The sequence below is a fragment of the Mixophyes fleayi genome, chromosome 2, assembly GCF_038048845.1.
Source record: "Mixophyes fleayi isolate aMixFle1 chromosome 2, aMixFle1.hap1, whole genome shotgun sequence".
Taxonomy (NCBI): domain Eukaryota; kingdom Metazoa; phylum Chordata; class Amphibia; order Anura; family Limnodynastidae; genus Mixophyes; species Mixophyes fleayi.
The window spans coordinates 285,085,019-285,105,434 of NC_134403.1; the positions used below are offsets into that span (position 1 = coordinate 285,085,019).

At 37.2% G+C, this 20,416-nt stretch overlaps 1 protein-coding gene across 6 annotated transcripts in view; it reads right to left on the bottom strand.

Annotated features, from left to right (window-relative positions):
* Positions 1-687: 687 nt before the first annotated feature.
* CSDE1 (cold shock domain containing E1) overlaps positions 688-20,416 on the bottom strand; it is a 44,483-nt gene continuing 24,754 nt past the window's right edge. For 5 of the 6 annotated variants that reach the window (XM_075196306.1, XM_075196304.1, XM_075196302.1 and 2 more), the window contains 18 exons: positions 19,929-20,038; positions 19,511-19,603; positions 18,997-19,094; positions 18,563-18,647; positions 18,315-18,443; positions 18,095-18,220; positions 17,592-17,804; positions 14,720-14,860; positions 14,204-14,368; positions 12,154-12,261; positions 6,071-6,246; positions 5,792-5,904; positions 5,041-5,160; positions 4,514-4,606; positions 4,228-4,406; positions 3,731-3,894; positions 2,928-3,060; positions 688-1,945 (listed from right to left, as the gene is read on the bottom strand). In XM_075196306.1, the coding sequence (XP_075052407.1) occupies positions 1,898-1,945; positions 2,928-3,060; positions 3,731-3,894; positions 4,228-4,406; positions 4,514-4,606; positions 5,041-5,160; positions 5,792-5,904; positions 6,071-6,246; positions 12,154-12,261; positions 14,204-14,368; positions 14,720-14,860; positions 17,592-17,804; positions 18,095-18,220; positions 18,315-18,443; positions 18,563-18,647; positions 18,997-19,094; positions 19,511-19,603; positions 19,929-20,038 (2,294 nt within the window). In that variant the 3' untranslated portion in view covers positions 688-1,897. The remainder of the gene's footprint in view (positions 1,946-2,927; positions 3,061-3,730; positions 3,895-4,227; positions 4,407-4,513; positions 4,607-5,040; positions 5,161-5,791; positions 5,905-6,070; positions 6,247-12,153; positions 12,262-14,203; positions 14,369-14,719; positions 14,861-17,591; positions 17,805-18,094; positions 18,221-18,314; positions 18,444-18,562; positions 18,648-18,996; positions 19,095-19,510; positions 19,604-19,928; positions 20,039-20,416) is intronic. The other variant, XM_075196305.1, reaches the window with a different exon arrangement.

Sequence of the window (20,416 nt, forward strand, 5' to 3'; positions counted from 1 at the left end):
GATACTTTAATGACTCCATCAGCCTGTTATGAAGAATATTACTTGACCATGTCAACACTTTGAATGCTGGCATGTGACTTGTTAATGTATTAGACTAATAAGCTTAGTGTGTGCTTGCGTGTATATTCTTGAGACGTTAAAGTGTTATCCCTTTGATTGCTGGTGTGGGCCTTGCCAACCTGTGTGAAACAAAGAGCACTGTGTGCCAGTGGTGGGACAGTATATTGGGATCCTTTTGCTCTTATTCAATAGGTGGTGGCAGAACCCAAGTGTGTGGGCGCTGTTTTGGGTACAAATCAGCAGATCTGTAACCTGTGTGATAGGTGAGCAAAAGATTGAGCACTTGAATCATGTGTAAGCCCATACAGTAAACACCCAAATTCACGGAAGCTGGGAGCGTGTTCTTGACCGTGTGATAAAGAATCTATTTACATGAATTACTAGACTGACGCATGAAACTTTTGCAAATTCACCTGGCACTGCTAATGAGGCTAATCACTTAAAGGGTTACGTGTTTAGAGATCTTTGCAGCTAAACTGCCCCATATAAGACACAGGTTACAGTCAGCTCACTTATAAGACAAGACAAACAGATGGTGCAATATAAAACATCCGATAAGCAACAGAAATGGAAAACCTATATAATGTTAAACCTTTGCTTTAGAAAGAAAGACAGGAGATGTCAAAATTAATTGGTAAAACTTTATTCTATTTTTCAATTTTTTTTGCCATTAAACAGAAAAATTGGAGCCAAGTTTTGTTTTTACAAATGTAAGGTAAGTCTCCAACAGAAGATTCCCTAAGTCAGAACAGAAGTAAAAAAGGGAGAGAACAAAAATATCCATCAACCCAGAGAAAATAGCTCTTGATCTTTCTGGTTTAAAATACTAAAGACAAAAGTGTATTTTCTGGCTTGATAATTCATGGTGGCGGATTGTGAGAAAAATAAAATAAAAAAATAGCTACGAGTTTGAAGTCAAGGGCCTGCTTGTGATGAAGGCAGGTTAACAAAAATAAATATACAGGTACGGTCTCTATTTACCTTGATGTAAATATCAATATAGCTATCAAAAGCATTAAGAGTTCAACAGTATAATGAGTGGTTGCTGTAAACTTGGAAAAAAAAAAAAATATTCAGGCACATTTTTTTCCTTTACATTGCATGAACATTTTATAAGCCGCCTTGTCAAAGCAGCAAGACAAGAAAAAAAAACAAACAAAACAAAAACAAACTGTGCGTTCTCAAATATGTTAAACTTCACACTGATGGCACATGTCACCCTTGTGGATATCTGCATTTCAAAGTCACTTAACAAAAAGTATGCAAATAAAATGCTTTCAGAAGCTTCCTTTCAAAATATATATTATATATATTTTATTATGAAAGCGTCAGATAGTAGCTGAATAGTATATATTCCACCTTTACTATGTGGTCCTCTGATAGAAAGGGGGAAAAACAAACATTCAAAATAAAATCCAAATCAGCAATTATGGGAGGTAAAATATATACTAAACAATATCAAGGGCAGAGTTTTGAAGGGTTAAGTCACGCATTTTCATAATCGGACATGAATATGAGAAGACGGAGAGGGGAAAAAAATTGCGTTAAGATGCACAATTCAAATCAAAGCTTCTTTAAAAAAACGGGAAGAAGAAGAAAATATACTAAGGCTTCAACTTAACTCACTTGCAAATGTGCATAATTTTAAAAGGGATTTGTTTCTCAAGATTTTCCTGACAAACTCAAGATGTAAGGTGTTAAAATGGATGTAACTGTTATACAGAATAAGATTCTCAGTATTTGTGGGCTGCAAAGAGATGATGTTGCTCTTCACATTATCCCTTGGTTTTAATCATACTTCATTAGGTAATGTGCTTTATTGGATGGAAAACAAGAATCACTCGACGACACCAGCTTGACGGATCTTTCTCTCTGTGCCAAATCCCTGCAGAGGAAAAACAAAAGCATGAAGGAAAGTTTCTTGCACTTGTCTACAAGTTGTACAAGAAATACAAAAGATATATAGGATGTATTGGTTAACAAACTCTTTAATACAGACAAATAGTAATGCGATTGTTTTTTATTCTGCTCTTACTACCAAAAAATTACTACTGAAAATAAGACTGCCATAGAAAACAGATGTCGGCTGGCAAGGATATGCCACCTGGACTGGTGTCCCCAGTGTTATCCAAGGACTGCGGATAGACACCTAATAGGTTGCCTTTTGGTTTTGAGTCCCAGATGCAACATATCTATAAAGGCAGCAAGCTAAACTGGCTCAAGCTGATGGCCCATACAAAGAATTATATACAACTATAAAACATCCACAGTATTACAACATGTGAACCTCTCTCAGCGACTACACGTGTGCGCGCCACTGGTTAGAGAAAAGCAGTAGATCACAGTCACCACTCCTTCCAAAAGGCATTGCATTCTCCCCACTCAATTATTCAGCTTTTGAAACACCATTGTCAATTGCTCAGCCCAGTGAGTTTCAGACATTTTAAGCAAATACAGAAAGCTGCATTGTGATAATTCAGTATATTTGACTGAGCCAAGCAAATGGCCAAGCAACAGCATGAGAAACTGTCAGTGACATAACATTTATGGCAATGGCTTTCCAAGTGTGGACAAATCAACGGTGTAAACCCTAAAGCAATGGTACAGAAATGGTCATTTGATTTAATACACAACATGGGTTGGGAAAAAGTGTCAAATTAGAGCTGTGAATGGGCCAAGTAAATCATTTTGCTTTATTTCAGAAAGTTGTACTACATGCAAAATACATGAATACCAAATGTCAATTCAATCTTATTGACTGGATATAACGGCATTTCAGTGGTCCACTTAGTTGTGCCTACTATCCAAACAGGCATAATGAGTAATGGAGGGTCAACTACCTTTGACTTTTTTTTTTTTAAACTTACTTTTGTGTTATCTGGACCTTTGGGCTGACGCAAGACCATAAGACGGGGTGCACTAGCATCATCTAAGGTTATGCTCTTTAATCGACTCACTAATCTGTCTGGGCGCGGGGCTGCCACCATTTCAGGACCTTTACTGCAATAAAAGGAGAAAGAAAGCATTAAAAAAAACATGAGAATTAATTACAAAATATATACAGTTTATTCCATTATAGAGTAAAGAGTTTAGACATATGCCTTCATAAACGGAGACGTAAATATTTAGGATGTATACTTTGAGTGGCCAGATCCAAAAAGGTAGCTGTTATCTGCAAACCGGATTTAAAAACGATTGTAAGAACATTCCAACCAATTTAGGCTACATAATTCTCTGACAAGAGTTCATTTTGGGCATGCACATAGGGCATTGGGTCAATTTGTTGACATTGCAGTCTGTAGCCAGCACAATAACTCTACAAAGACAGAAGCAATATTACCTTTCCTGCTGAAAGGAGACTACAAAGTGTAAAAAAAAAAAAAAAAAAAAAAAAGGAAATATCTCTAGGATATCTTGTGAAGTGCTCTAAAAGAAGCATGATCCTGCACTTTCAAATTTATTAATAGATTTGGACAGTACATGAGCAACATTTGGGTAGTGATAAAACTTGAATAAAAACACTAATCAATTAAAACGTAACATTATGCACATTTAACTGAAATATTAGGGTTTGTGCCAAAGAGGAGTCTAAAGGAACATAAACTTGCCATCACATTGGCCAAAAACAAATCCACAAAAGGACAGTTGTATTGATTAGGGTGGCACGTACCTTAGTAGTGTAACATTACAGCCACTGCACTTCCCAGTTCGTTGATTAAGAATAACTGAGAATTCTACTTCATCCCCAGCCTGCAGTTCAACCCCGTCCTGTATCTCCTTCACGTGGAAGAAAAGTTTCTTGCTGTCACCTATTTCATAGTTAATGAAGCCAAACTAGAAGAAAGAAAAAAAAAATGCTATGAAGTCATTGTGAAGGGAGTAAACTGCTGATTGGCAATATTTTATTATTGGTCATTGGTAACCACTAAAACTTATTTTATGAACAAGGAAATAGTGACGTGTTAAAGCTAGGATTTTTGCAAGTAAGATTGTCTTGTCAGACAAGTAAGGATAAAAAAACAAACAAAAAAAAAAACCAACTAGTAAACGGTTACTGGCATCAACTGTTTAGTTTGCAGAAAATTACGGATAATTTGTAGAACATTACAGGATACCATATACATTAAAAAGGTCAATGGTTGTTAGTCTCGCAAGTGAAATACCCACCTGATCTTTCACACATTCAACAGTACCCCTGCGGAGGGGCTCTATGTTGCAGGCCATGGTCTCCCCATTCTGACTTAGAACACAGAGTTGGAACTTCACAGTTTCTCCTTTCTGCAGACAATCTGCTTTATTTGCCATTCCCACGATGCCAAAGGGAAAAAGGCATCCTTTCATGCTAGCTGAAATAATATTTGTATTGAGGTTGTTAAAGTGCATATCGTATCCAATAAAATAGACCAGAATTACAGGACCTTTAAATTGAAGAGGGGGTATAAAATCTTCAAACCTTGCTTGTTTGTTTCTGTGCTGGCTTCATCTTCTGTTTCAGCTTCCTCAGCTTGCTCGGGAGTTTCTTCAGCTATCTTTTCCTTGTTATCAACTATTGAGTTAATAAAAAATAAAAATTCAGCAGCAGATTTTAAAAGACTACTTTAGACATTGGTCACACTCATTTAACGATCACTACATAGGATCACTGTTTAATGGATGCAGTTTCTATTTGTGCATTGCAAATATTTTAAGGCACTGTAATATGTTAAGCCAGTAAGAATCTAAAGATATTACTTTTTGAGAATCCCTGCTTGTGGGGTATGCCAATATTGTGAAGAATTAGGACCACTAAATAACTAAAGTAATAATTTTAAACTTCACAATTTTTTTAGCAAGTTTGTGCAAGATTAGAGAAACATCGAAAATATGGGGAAACTTGTCAGGCCCGATAAGCTTATGCCTCACCTGGCTTAAACATCTTGTGCACTAGAGTGAAGCAAACGTGACTAGAAGTGCAAATGGTAATTTAAAGAAATAATTTACCCTCTTCTAGAAGCTCTATCATGCCCTGATATTCAGTTTGTGTTGGATCCACACTCCGCAAGGGTCGTACTACTTTACCCCAGTAGACTGTTGGATTCACTTCATCACTTGATCCGTTAACTAGTAAATAATTAAAAACAAAATACAAATAAACAAAAATGTTTATGACAGGATACAAAATTAGCATTTCATTAGTTATAGCCATGCATTATAGTCCACACATCTGATTTATGTCCCGTCACTAATTAGAAAGATAAAATGAATTGGTGAAACTGTTTGTTGGGTGACATATGCATCTTGTGCTCGGTTATCAGAAGACCGGAATCTATATACTATTAAATTTCATTAATATAAATAAAAAAGGTTTTGTACACATTGGAAACTCATTCAAGAGCTAGGTTACAGCACTATACCAGCCTTTTCACCTCAACTGTAAGACCATATGTCTTTTTTAAAGAAATTAATATGTCCATCTGAATATACCCTCACACAAATTAATATTTCTAACAAGAGTAGAGACAAATCTTACATGCTGTGATTCTTTAGGTCAATTAGTTTATTACTCAATTAGCAAAAAAGTGTAGCATGTAAAAGCCTAAAAAAAGCCACAGATTTCAATCAGGGCCCAACTGGAATATTTAAAAAACAAAAAACAAAACCCTATTCCAAATTGACCTAATCTGGTACTTTATTTCATTCTCCAACAGCACTAAAGTCCATGGGACCCTTCTAATATGGATTAAAATCTTACCTTGATGAACCTTGGTGACCCTCTCGGCACTGACTTTGTTTCCCTTGCCTTTAGACAAGCTGTAGTCCACCATATCCCCCAGTTCTAGTTTATCCACATCTCCAGAGTACTCACTTTGTGTTTGGATGATAAATTAGAGCAGGAAGTAAGGTTATAAATACTGGAAGGCTTTAAATACATGTATAATAGTTCACACATATTTAAGGGTGGTACTATGACCCATGGTTATAGTCTATCACAGTAATTGCATTTATTGTAACAGACATATTTCAAAATTACCTGTAGTGAAAGAAGATTTCTTTATCATGGTTTGCAGTTTCAATAAATCCAAAGTTATCTTTCAGTGTGGCCACATAACCATAAAACCTCTTGGTGTTAGAATTGCGTCCAAGAACCTTCATGGAAACGGCACTCTGCTGGCCAGTCCTTTTGGCTTCACAAATGCTAAACTCAACCTGAACAAAAAAAAAGTGATGCAATAACACTGTTGGCACATGGCTTTTTTTTTTTTTGCTGAAAAGGGTTAAAATTGCCCATCATATATAAAACAATCTAGTAGAGTATAGGGATGCTAGAAAGTTTGTTGATCCTTTAGTACAGTGTTAATTTCTGCATGAATGAGACTTTAAAAAGGTGTTCAGAACTTTATCTAAGGTCGTACAACTAGATTAAGAACATAAATCAAAACACAAACATTGATCTTCTTCCATTCATTTACTGATCAAAATTATCCATTAAAAGTTGTCAGAAAGATATGTGAACCTAATGTTAACCAGTCTCACATTTCAGCTTGGAGGAATTTTGTCCCATTCCTTAAATATCTTCAACTCATGGATGGTGTTGGTTTTTTTTGCATGAACAACCTGCTTCAGATCCTGCCGTAACATTTTGTCTGGGCTTTGATGCGGCCATTCCAAAACTTCTGCTTCCTCTATTTTTTTGTGGACGGACTTGTGTGTTTAGAGTTGTTTTCTTGCTGCAAGACCCAGTTGTCTTGGCGTTTCAGTTTACAAATAGATACCATGATATTCTCCTGTAGAATTTGCTTGTACAATCCAGAATTCACAGTTCCATCAATGATAGCAGGCCGTCCTGGTGCTATGGCAGTAAAAACATGATACTGCCACCACCATGTATCACAGTTTTGATGAGGTTCTTATGTTGGAATGCAGTGTTTGGTTCTCTCCAAACATAACATTTTGTATTTAGACTCATCCATCCACAGATCATTTTTCCAACAATCTTCTTGTTAAGGTGGTCTTTAGCAAACGTTAAATGGCCTGCAATATTCTCCTTGCTATCCTCCCATGCACACTATTCTTGTTTAGTGTTTACCCGATAAGCACTGACATTAGCCAGTGCAAGACTCCTGCAGATCTATTGATGTAGGGTTTTTTTGTGAATTCCTGGATAATATGCCTTGCTCTTGGGAGTGCATTTTGTTTTTGTTGGAGGACCACGCCTGGGAAGAGTAACAATGGTGTTAAATGTTCTCCATTTTTACAGCATTTACCTGATAGAGGATTGGTGAAGCAAAAGCCTTTAGAAATAGTTTTGTAGCTTTTTCCAGTCTGATGAGCATCAACAACTATTTGTTCCTCAGAAACCTCCTGTGATCGAGGCATGGCATGTGTTCACAAACCCGTGTGGTGAAGACCTATCTTTGGTGGTAAAGACTCAGGTTTATGTTTTTTATTAAAATAGGGCAAGGCCACCCAAACTCACACCTGATTTTCATCTACTAGACTGATACTCCTGATGAATTCTCCCCTTAACTGAACTGATAATCCTCGAGGTTATTCACATACTATTCCCAACAAAGAAATGTAATGTTGGATCTCTGATCAATAAATGAAAAAGCATATATTTTGTTTGTCATTTGATTTAATGGGTTCACTTTAGCTCTCGTTATGACTTCGAAAAAGATCTGCACACACTTAAGGTCAAATTTATGCAGATATTCAGAAAATTATAAAGGGCTCGCAAATAGTTCTAACACCACTGTTTACAGTAACACGTAACGTTCCTGATGCCCCTGCCATCTTTTTTTTGACTGTAGGGAATCCTCAATCTAAAAAGACGGTCCCCTCTGGCGTGTCACCAGAATAGTGTCAAAATCTATTCAAGGAATCTGGTTTCTGACACAGAGTGTTGGCCGTATACCATTTATTCAGTGGTAAATCCACCAAAAGAAAGCAAGGGCTTCAGAACATTGTTAAATACACTGCACTAAAGTGGGAATATAGAAAACCAATAGTTCGGATAAGAGTTATATTTTCAAACTGAAGCCTTAATAGGTGATACATTTGCAAAGTAGACTAACAAGACCAAAAAACGAAACCCCACAAAACAAAAGCTACACATGCCACAGAAATGTAGTTTTATTTTCACAATGAGGTGAATGTTTCAGAACACAAATGTCTTTCCTCCTCAGCCTCCATGGCAGCCCTGATGACTGTTAAAACTCTTATATCAGCTGAGAAGACTAGGAAAAGTTCACACCCCCAAAAGTTGCTGCTGCAACAAACTGTCTTTCAGCAAAAGTAACCACCCCATTAGAAAATTTGAGGTCCTTTAAAGGGAACCAATGTATAAAAAAAAAAAAAAAATGAAGAAAGGTTTTAATATTACCTTAAGGACTGTAATTAAATCCAGGGCATTCAGAATTTGAATGTATAATCTGCACAGGCACACTCAAGAAAAAAATATACAACACTTGAAGTGTCCTCTGAGGCATTAATGGATACAATGATGCTTTCAGTCATAAGTGTAGTCTAGGAGAGCCCTTTGGCTGCATCCGAGCGGCAGATCAACAGTTTAAAAATCACTTAACTACGCTCTCTCGAAGGTGGTGTTCTTTTTGATAAACTGGATGTTATGACCTCAGAAAATCACAGAAAGGTATATTACATAATTTTCCACTGGATTGAAGACCAGTTTACTGTCAAACTTACTGTCCTGGCAAACCGTATGCTAGACCATATTTGGTAAACTCATCCAAGCAGCCCTTTCATTCTTTTGGAGGAAAAGATATACAACCATAACATTCACAATGACTCCTGGCTAACAGCCTCCAGCAGGTTTGGTGGGCAGCATGGTTCCAAGGTATGCGAAGGCCTAGACACCCAGCACGCAAGATTGCTGGTTTTGGAAATTATAAACAAAGGGTACAAAATAGTTTTGAGTGGTACCCAGAAAAAGTGTTTTTTGTAAACTCAGACTCCCTTATCCCCTGTGCAAATGATGGCATGATGCAGTGGCAACACATGTAGAGACAGGTATTTTCCCTACTGCCAAACACCTTCTGGTAAAAAAGCAGCCAGGAGCCTAACAGTTCTTGATCTGAAAAGATTCCATTAATTTCTGTATATAAAGACATTTCCGCATGGAGTCTAAACTACTCAATACAACAGGAAAAGCACTACTGTTTTCTCATTCCTCCCCATAAAGTTGATTCCTGCATTGGACCTTATCTGTGTGGAATTCATATGTTGTCCCTGTTTGTACGAGTTTCCTTCCACACTCCAAAAACGCACATAATTAAATTATCACGTTACACTATAAGCTTCATTGGGCTCATGGGCATAAATTACCAGGGGGTCCCCGCACATGCAGGTTATTTTATTACAAAGTCTCTTTGCAGTTGGTGGGACACAGGTTATGTACCTTTGTGGTGCAGTGCAATCAGTTTCAATAATTTGGGCACAGACCATCTCTATATAGCAAAATATATCATTTACAGGCCGCTTCACGCCAGCATATTCCTGAACGGTTGCCCTGATAAATAAATATGTACTATAGCTCCTATACATCTCCTGCCTCCTCCTGCACAGTTCATTATGGTTACATGGATCTTCTCAGCGGCCTCTGACCACCATTACTGTCCTCACAGCTCCAGCTGTCACTTCCCTCACATGCTGCTGTTCTCTTTATTATACCCTGGTCACTCTCCTTGTCTCTCTCACTGATTTAACTAGCTCCCATCTCTTCTCTCTCCAACATAGGGGTCCGACCCCTCTTTCAACATGCTGTGCTTATTGGCAGCTGTCACAGTTTAAATAGGGATCCTCCTATGGACATGTCCCTAACCACTGACAAATAATTGTGTCCTCGAAGCATGAGCTACACACCCCCTTCTCTAGCCAAAGACCTGGGACCTCCCTCCTACCATGTAAGATGTCTCCCGTCAACTGTCACACTCAACTGCCGCACAGCTTCTGCTTCTCCCATACCAGCCTTGTTGCTAAGCAACCCTGCTGGAGTTTCTCCTCTGGGTCCCAGTGCCAAGCCACATACTCATTCACTGGGAGGCACCAATAGCATCATCAGAGGTGGTAATAAGATATATAGATAACACACAGTATTTGGCTAGTAGTGAAATCAGATCACTAGCTGAACCAAGAGACAAAGTAATCTCTTTTCTACAACATGGTTGGATCATAAATATTCTCAGTGTCACCTTGTGCCTTACCACAGCTGCAGTTTCTGGAAACACAAATACACAGCGAGAGACAAAGCAGCAGTGTCGGAGGATATACTTTTAAAATTTCAACATCGGATTCATTAAAAAAAAAAAAAAAAAATAAAAAAAAAAATAAAAAAAAAAATCAAAAAAAAAATCAAAAAAATAAAAAATCGGTGTTCGTAATATTATTCAATACAATGACAGCAAGGGCAGTGGTGCAAGAAAACACTTTCTACCTCAGTAACACGGACATCAAGATCTGATCACCGGACTGTAGTTGTAAACAAAGCAGCAGCAAGAGCAAAACCATTATGACAGGGGTCAATTATACAATGGGAAAAAAATAATCCAAGATCTTTTAGCTCTTCATGTAGATGGCAGATTGAATCACCGCCTTGTGCAATGCTCAGTCATTGCTGGAAGACGTTTGGGTCCCCTCAGATAGATTACATGGTAACAAGTCAAAAACACAAAGACAGAGTGATTCTACTACTGTCACGGACTCCAGAACAGAGGGAATAGATGCTCTGACAAGACCTTGGGATTTCAACGTAGAGTATGTATTCCCTCCTTGTCCTCTCACTGCACGCACACTGAAGATCAAGAGGCAAGAAGTAGTAACAACTGTCCTTGATGGTGTGGAGATTGTTTTCTTTTATTCTTGAGCAAAGACTGCTCAATCTGTCAAGTTAAGGTATTATTGCAACCAAAAAATAAAAATATTCTTCCATAGTGTTTTACAGAGTTTGGAAAACATTCATTTTTGCTACAATTCCAGATTACCAATTCAGTTGCTGCTACCATACATCAGGTGCTGGATTTATTACAAGGACCTCTACTTTTTAAGCAGCTAAAAAAAAAAAAAAAGTGTCCTTGCATCAAATCTTTTGTGCCACGTTGGGACTTTAATCTTGTTCTGGAGGCTCTAGTATCAGAAGCCTGTAAACAATTATGCAAAGTTTCACTTAAATGGCTCACTCAAGATACTATTCTTAGCAGCAATCACATCTGCTAGAAGAGATGGAGAATTTCCGTATTTATGGCACAAGGGAATCTTTTTGAACATGTACACCAACAAAATACTGCTACCAAAAAACAAAACAAAAAATGAAGAAAGAAATCCTGCCTTTTTTGACAAAAGGTAGTTTCCACATTTCATATCAAGAAATTGTACTTCTGTCCCTGTGTCCAAAGCAAACTTAATGAAAGTGTGAAAGGATAAGATGAATTTAAGAAGAAGTCACACAAGAGGAACGGACATCAGGTGCCAAAATCACTGAGGGTGCATTCAATAAGGGCAGTGGCAACCTCCTGGGCACACACAGAGCTCAGGCTTCTGCAAATCTATGCAAAGCAGCAGGCTGGTCATCGCTTCATACCTTCTCCAGACATCTTCTGGATGTTGTTCATTTAACATTTTGTTTGGAAGGAAAGTTCTTCAAGCAGTTGATAAATATTTATAGGCATGGATTGATCAGCATTTGTTTATTGACCCTACCCTGTTTTTATTGCTTAGGTACATCCCATTCATTAGTGCTGCTATGGAGCCTGAGGAAAGAAGGAAGATTCTAAGCACTAATTTATTTCCTTGATGTACTGCATGGCAGCCCAAGTTTTCCCTCCCATGTCATCTGTTTTTCAGAGACAGCTTGGGAAGTTACTAAAAGACAAGTAAAGAAGTTCCACTATATAACTTCTGGAGGTGTCATTTTTTCCCTGTCTATTCAGCTGACTAGGTGTAAACTTATTAATTAGAGCAGACATTGAGTACTTAAAAGGTAATTAAGCAGCCAGTGAGTATAATTTGCTTGTATCATCAGTATGTTAACATTTTTACACACATGTAAATTGTAAATGCAAGTCCCCATGGATCAGTTTTTATTTTAAACACACTTACTTTGTCTCCTACTTGTGGTGCAGGTGATCCTTCCAGATCCTTGAGATGATAGGACACCGTAAGCCTGATGCCACAATCTTCATAAGAGATGATTCCCTCTTCTCCCTCCTAACAGATGTAATTCACATTTTAATTAAATGCATTTTTCACTTATTGCCATCAGATGTAAAAAAATAATTAAAATAAAATAAATGCATTTTTTTGCAATTCTACAATTCAGGGGATGTCCACTCTGATCATTTTAGTCAGAAGCATAAACACAAAAGTTTGATATATACAGCTTCATAAAGTGTCATGTCTGGCACAGTCCACCCACCAGTGTTGTAGGCCAGGCCCTGCTTACAAGGCTAGAGACACACACACACACACACACACACGATGTACCAGTACCTGGCAGACTGTTCTCTTCACATACTTCTTTCACTCCAATCTGCATGCGTTGGTGCCTGCTATAAACTAACATGAAATAGGCTGGATAGAGAGTATGTGGAAGATAAGATGTGTAGGACTGTGGAACTGGTGGGAGAAGGGGCACACATACAGAGCTCTATAGATATTTTTGTTCCAAATACTAACTACAAGCATTCACATCAGGAACCACCAGATAAACCATACAATCAAGATGGAAATATGCAGCAAACACAATAGCAACTGGCAGAACACCTAAGTCTCATTAATATGCATGAATAGAGAGGTTGATGGAAAATCCTTTAATGGGCGTTTGCAAGGTCACTGTCCCCCTTTTAATTGTACCTGGGACAGAGGAATGCAATGAAAGTTTACAGTCAAGTGAAGACATTTAGTCTCTCACACATTGCAGAGGTTTAGGTGAACAGTGCCGAGTATCCACTGCATATTGCTCATGCAGACTATGACAACTTGCTTATGGATTTGCAGATTGTTATAGTTGGGAGAATGTTCATTTCATAGAGGTGCTAGCATTTTCTTTTTTTGATGGAGCTGTAGGGTAAATAAAATGTTCAGGCCCTTTATTTTACAGCAGGTCCAGAGTGTTAGTCACTACAGAAACATGCAGACTCTTCAAGAAATTCTAAAATGCTAAAAATCAATGCAATGTTAGGCAAGCTCGTTGTAATGTGAACACTCCATCATTTCAGGTTCATTAACAATGTAATCAGCTAATAGATCACACCATGCAGCTCATCTTACCTTCTCTTTTTTCTAAACACAAAAATTGTCAAAATAGTTTGTGTAAATGAAACGAAACTTACAGTATATTGCAATTTATTAGCAATTTTAAGAAAGGTAAGGAGCAAAAGGAAAAATAAGTGCAACTGCAGGTAACCGATCAATATATGCTGATGGTATGATATACCAGCCAGCAAACTGTTCTGTCACCGGTTAAAAAACTAATGTTACATGAAAGTAAGTACCTAAATTACTTTTAATTTAATGTTTTTTTGCTACATAGCTGACAGCAATGTTAAAAAAGAAAAAGTAAAGATAGAACATTTGTTAGCAAAAGGTTTCTCATGTGGCTTGGGTTTTATATAGCTCATATCTACACATTTTCTAAATTCCAATTATAACAAAACATGTGCAGACTGCCTGCCATTGCATTTCATAATGAAAAGGGAAAAATGCTTAACAAAATAAATCCCATCAACGACATGAGAAAACATAAGATCTAAAGAAAAAAAGAACTCTGGTAGAGAATGTGTTAATTTAGTAACTTGTGATTGCGTTTACCACGTTAACTAAAGCACTAGCTCAGTGTTTCCCAAACCCAGTCCTTCAGAGACCCCTAACAGTATGGGTTTTCCATATCTCTTTGCTGGAGCACAGGTGTATTCACTACCGACTGACATTTTGAAAGGGCGACAATTATTTCACTTGCGAGCTGAAAAACCTGTACTGTTAGGGGGTCCCTGAGACCTGGGTTTGGGAAACACTGTACTAGCTAAATGTTTAAGCAACGGATACAAAAGCCTGGGTTTCGGCATAACTACTGCAACAGACTTCACACTTGGTGGGATTTTCAGGTTTATGAAGACATGTGTGTGTTCTCTACTAAACAGTTGCCATTTACCTTTTCCTTTCCTTTGTTTGGGCTGCAGGATTTAGCAGAGGCAGATGTGGCTTCTTTTTCAATAATACCAACAAAACGATGATCTGACTGGGTGTGAAATGAAACTGTTCCTTTAGGGAGTTTTTTAATTCGGATAGCATGATTTCTCTGGGCAGATAGCATGTCCTGTAACAAAAAATAGATACAATGGTTAAAGTAAAACACTCTTATAATACACAATCGCTAAATATATGGTACAAATCAAAACCCTCTACAACAGAGTTTTCATCTCAATTGGTTAGTGTTCTCTTATAACCTCCAGATCAAACGGAATAAAACAAAAAGTCGCATGCAAGTGGAGATCATTAACTTTTAGGTCAAGAGCTCTACAAAAATTAAAAAACAAATAACAATGGAAGAACCAGAGGGTAAACAAGCACACCCAATTGAGAGATTCAAACATATCTTTTCTGGGTTATCTACTGAACGAACGGGAGAGGGACACTATCATACTCTGTATTAAGAACGTTTACTCACAGGGACAACAGTAAACTCAACTTCATCAGAAATGTGGAGCTGATTTCCATCCAGGACTTCACTGAAGTGAAAGAACATTCGGGCATCCCGATCAACACATTTTATAAAACCAAACCCATCCCTCATTGCTGCAATCACACCCTGTGAAAGGGAAACAGCAGTATGAATACAAGATATGACGCCACAGATGCTCACATTTTAGAACTTTATACTGTGATGGATCATATGGGCATCATGCCAAGTACTAAACAGGCCAACTAGTAGGGCTTAAAGGGATGGCGCTATTTGAGGGAGGATTTTCGGATCTTTTAAAACAGTTTACTTGTAAGATACCAGAAGGCCTTCTAGTGCACTGTCAAGTATGAAATGTCAAATCCCTTTACTAGATAAAATGCTGCATTTCAGCATCCAAATATCAGTGAACCTCTCTCACACAAATTGAAGACTTTAAGTCTTTTTAATTTTCAGAGAACAAGATCACAAAAAAGGGAAAGATTAACAAGATATGCAAATCTTCTCCCGGCAGATCGAAAGCTTAAGATTTCCAAACCAAACATATGGAAAAAAAAAAAAAAAAAAAAATCTCTAGAATTTTAAAATTAGTGTAACATTTAGTCAAATCACATACTGCAATTAGGATATACACTGTATGGACAAAAGTATTTGGCCACACCTGTTAATTACTGAACTGAGGCGTTTCAATCAGACCCGTTGCCAGAGATGTATAAAATCAAGCACCTAGCCATGCAGCGATACCTAGCATTTGCAAACATTTGTGAAACAAAATGGGTTGTCCAGAAGATCTCTGACTTAAAGCATGGCACTGATAGAATTTCACTTTTGCAGTAAAGATGGTAGTGAAATTTCATCCCTGCTCTATAGTCCACATTCAACTGTAAGTGACCTCATTAGAAAGAGGAAGCATTTAGGAACAGCAGCAACTCAGCCACAAAGCGAAAGACCAGGTAAAAATCAGAGCGGGGTCAACGACTAAGGCGCATGGTGAGTAAAAGTCACCAACACACTGCTGATTCCATAGCTGAAGTGTTACAAACTTCCACTGGAATTAATTTAATCACAAAAACTGTATGGCGGGACTTAATGGAATTGGTTTCCACGGCCGAGCAGCTGCATGCAAGCCTCACATCACCAAGACCAGTGCCAAGCATCGGATGGAGTGGTGAAAAGCACACAGACACTGGACTGTGAAGCAGTGGAAACATCTTCTGTGGAGCGACGGATCATGCTTTTCTGTTTGGCAGTCACATGGGCGAGTCTGGGTTTGGAGGATGCGGGGAGAATGTTACTTGCCTGACTGCATTATGCCAACTGTGAAGTTTGGTGGAAGAGGGGGTAATGGTATGGGGCTGTTTTTCAGGGTTTGGGCTAGGCCCTTTTTTCCAGTGAAGGGCAACCTTAATGCTTCAGCATACCAAGTAATTTTAAACAATACTATGCTTCCAAACTTGTGGCAACAGTTTGGGGAAGACCCTTTTTTATTCCAACATGACTGTGCCCCAGTGCACAAAGCAAGGACTACAAAGACATGGTTTGATGAATTTGCTGTGGGAGAACTTGACTGGTCCGCACAGAGCCCTGACCTCAACCCCATCGAACACCTTTGGGATGAACTGGAATGGAGATTGCGAGTCAGAACTTCTCGTCGAACATCAGTGCATGACCTCATAAATGGTCTACAGAATGAACAGGCGCAAATTCCCACAGAAACACTCCAACATCTTGTGGAAAGCCTTCCAAGAAGAGTGGAAGCCGTTATCGCTTCAAAAAGGTGGACCAACTCCATATTAAAGTAAATGTATTTGAATACAATGTCATTACAGTCCCTTTTGGTGTAATGGTCAAGCGTCCGAATACTTTTGTCCATATAGTATAACTTGACTAATTAAAAACCCCACAAAAAATGTTCATTATTAACTGTGACTAAAAAAAAAAAAAGCTAAAAATTCAAAAGATTGTTTTTGCAGGATTTACATTGAAAATATGGAGGCACCAACTCCACTTCATATACAATAATAGGTTTCTTATTGACCTTTGTGTGTAGAGCCCACACACATTTAATCAAGTGTAGCTTTTATTACTTTAGAATCATAAGGGGATGATATGCATATATCATCCTGTGGAAACAAAAGGCTATTCAAAAATCTTCACCACTCCAATTCATAAGCTGGTTATTTGTGAAACATACATATGGCTTTATTTAACACGTTTGGTCTATGGATTTGGAAACACTACTACATTAATAACCTCCCATCAGTCTAGGCCTTGCTATATCCACTAACTTCAAACTTTAATTTGGTATAGTCCCATCAACATAATTCATGTTTAGAACACAACATGTTTAAATAAAATAAGACTAATCTCAAACCACCACATATTTTCCAACTAAAAAGAAATGCCTTTTTGTTAAACGTGTGTTAACAGGAGTGCATTAGAAAAGGATTCCCTTTTGAAGCTTAAAAGCAACACCTGTGTTTATCTAGTTCTAAAAACTTTAAAATTACAGACAATATTTTATCACATTTTTTCAGCATCTTTCAAATTCTAGCCATAAAAGGCGATTTAATACTGCAAGGTTTTTTTGGGAATATAGAAGCACTACATAATATATTTTCATTTCAAATTTCAGTCCATCAACATATCAATTAAAAGTTTGCTATATCAACTTACCTAAATGAATGGCTGCATTAAATACAAGCGACACCTTACCTCAGTTAGTCGGTCTTCAATACAAATTACTGGGTAATGCCCAAAATAAGCAATGTCCCACCCACTATGCAAAAAAAAAAATGTACTTCTATTAATGGGATAACCCCAAAAATATAAAAAATACAGGATTCAAGTTAATACTAACCATTTCTCTAGACTCATCTGTAAATTCAAATGTGTCAGACAGAACTTCTATATTTGTGGCACGTTCCAGTTTGTCCCGTCGATCTGTCGAAATATTGAACCGTACATGATCTCCTTCCAAAAGGGTCACCTTGGATTTTGTATCTTTATCACCAAAAGGAAGCTCCTTAGGGATCACAAAGTCAACTTTTATACGTCCCGGTAGAGGATCATTCTGTAGTAGGAAATAAAACAGACTTATAATGTATTTAAATCAAGAACCAAAACTTTGAGCCACCAAGGAGTTAGATATTTGATTCAGTTCTCAATACATACTATAGGTGGAAATGAAGGATATAAATTACACACAAAATCTGTCTCTTGGCGGTTTTTACAATAAATACATTTATTAAAAAAAAAAAAAAAAAAATTTAATCTGAGATACAGTTCTTGAAAATATTACTTTACATATGGGCTATATGTAGCCGGATTTTTCTCTTGACGCAAGTTTATTGTAGGTATTACCTGGTTTTTGTTGGGTACTTTAGGGATGACTTTGGTAACTGTTCCTTCAAAGTGTTCAATGCTGATATCTTCAAAAATAACAGTACCTTGAGGTAGGAGCCTCACATCAGTTGCTACTTCTTTACCCTACAAAACAATCCCCAAAATACTATTAGTAAGGAAAATCAAAAAGTAGTGAAGGGTGGAAAGTGGAGGGAGGTTAAGGAGGGAGTACACATACATTTCGATCCTTGATTGTAAACTCTACATCATCACCAGGCTGTAAGGCGTCAATGTCTCCTTTAAACTCACTGTAGTGAAAGAATATTTCCTTTACAACATCTCCCCTTTCAATGAAACCAAAGGCTTCCTAGAAATGGGTAACAAAAGAGAGAGATATAGTAGATAAGTAGGTATTGCAATCCAAAAAGCCAATGCTGATAACATTAAAATAATATGATTTACCCTACTTAATAAAGTCAGGCTTACCTTCATGGCACAAACCACACCCTGACAACGCATTTGTTTCCTTTTCATAAGCAGCATAATGTTACGAGCGCTTACTGCACCAGTGCTAAAATAAATGGGGAAAAAAAGTTTAAAGATTTTTAAAAAAATCAGTCAGAAATGAGCAAGTCTCTGTCCTGTTCTATACCTAATTTAGAATTAGGAATAAACCCAGATAAAGTGACAAACATATTGCACTGGGAAACAAGTTTGTATAAAATGCCTGAACCACCACAGAAGAGATAAAGTAGGAAAACACTACTTTTAAAGAATTTCACACATAGCAATACGAGTTGCAACATACTAGGATAGACAAAGGAGGAAGAGCACTTAAAATAAATATGTATTTTTTTTGCTACCGATTAACATTCCCTTTCTTTTATGGTCATTTAAACAAGACATTAGTTACAACTTACTGTTTGTTGGTTTCAATAATAAAATTAATTTTGTCTCCAGTTTCAAGCTGAACATTTCCATCTACATCTTCTGGGGTGTAGGTTAGATAAAACACCTCCTACAATATAGAATTGTAATGTTTATTCATCTACACATGCAAGTGGATTCAAACATGTTTCTAAAAAAAAATAAAAATAAAAACCACACAATTTTATAAAGCGTAAACTAGCACCAAGGACATATTTACTATCTGAGGAAGCAGCTAATTGGATCTTCCAACCAAAATCGACACAGGGTTTACAGAACTTCAACTCAATGAGTATAGGGAGATATTAGGGCTACTTTGAATATGGTTATGGTAGATGGTGCTTTCAGGTAAGGTAAAGGTACCAACATGTGACAGGGAAAGTCTCAGATTTTCAACAGACTGGCTACTTGGACCTGTGTATTTTTGTAAGTCTATATTCCCAATTCAAATTGCATCTTCCTGAAATACTAAGAAATATAAAGAGCTAGATAGAGTTTTGGACCTACCCCATTGCGTTCATAGCACACACTTCCTGAGGGACTCTGACCTGGGGCAGCCGGGGACTTGCTTTCCAAATTATGAGGCACAGCACAGACAACCTGTCAGGTAGGAGAAATGGATACAATACAATGTGTACATTATACTGAAAACATTACCAAATTGTATTTCATTTTTCAAATAGGTTTTAAAAAGTCTACTAGAAGGACAGAGCTAATCAGAGCTTAGACCCAAAAAGGTACATGTTTTTACCATTTAGTAAGTCTCAAGCACATTGAAACAAGCTTTATTAGGACAAAAAGAAAAACCACACAATAAAAATTATGTAATAACTACAACCGTTACAAGGGTAATGACAAAATTTAATACTTCGTTTAGAAAGTCAGTTATGGTAAAGTGTCCATTATAAGTAACGAAAACACTCACCTGTCCATTGATTCTTTCTTCTGGCATAATTTCAGTTTTAATCTTTACCAGTTTGACAGCAATTGGTTTGCCAGTACGTCTGTCTGATGACACTTCAAATTCAACATCATCTGCAAAAGAAATATTACTTTCTATAAATACAGGTGTAATGCTTCATATGTCAAACATCCATTCAAAGCTCTTCTACATATCAAAAACATGCAGTGAAAATAAACTAGACATTATAAAAATGAAAAAAGAAAAATCAAACACCCTGACCATTTTTATAGCAAGAGAAAATATAAAGTAAAACGATGTAGTATTCATTGCTGTTATATTTCGCTTCCTTTTTATGGTTGAAATATAATTTAGAAATTAGATTTTAAAAAATATTGCTGTACCTCACTTTGTGCACAGGGGCATTGTCATGTTGAAACATGAAAAGCACCTTCCTCAAACCACTGCAAGCACACAATTCTCTAGAAAGTTACAGTAATGCTACAGCATAC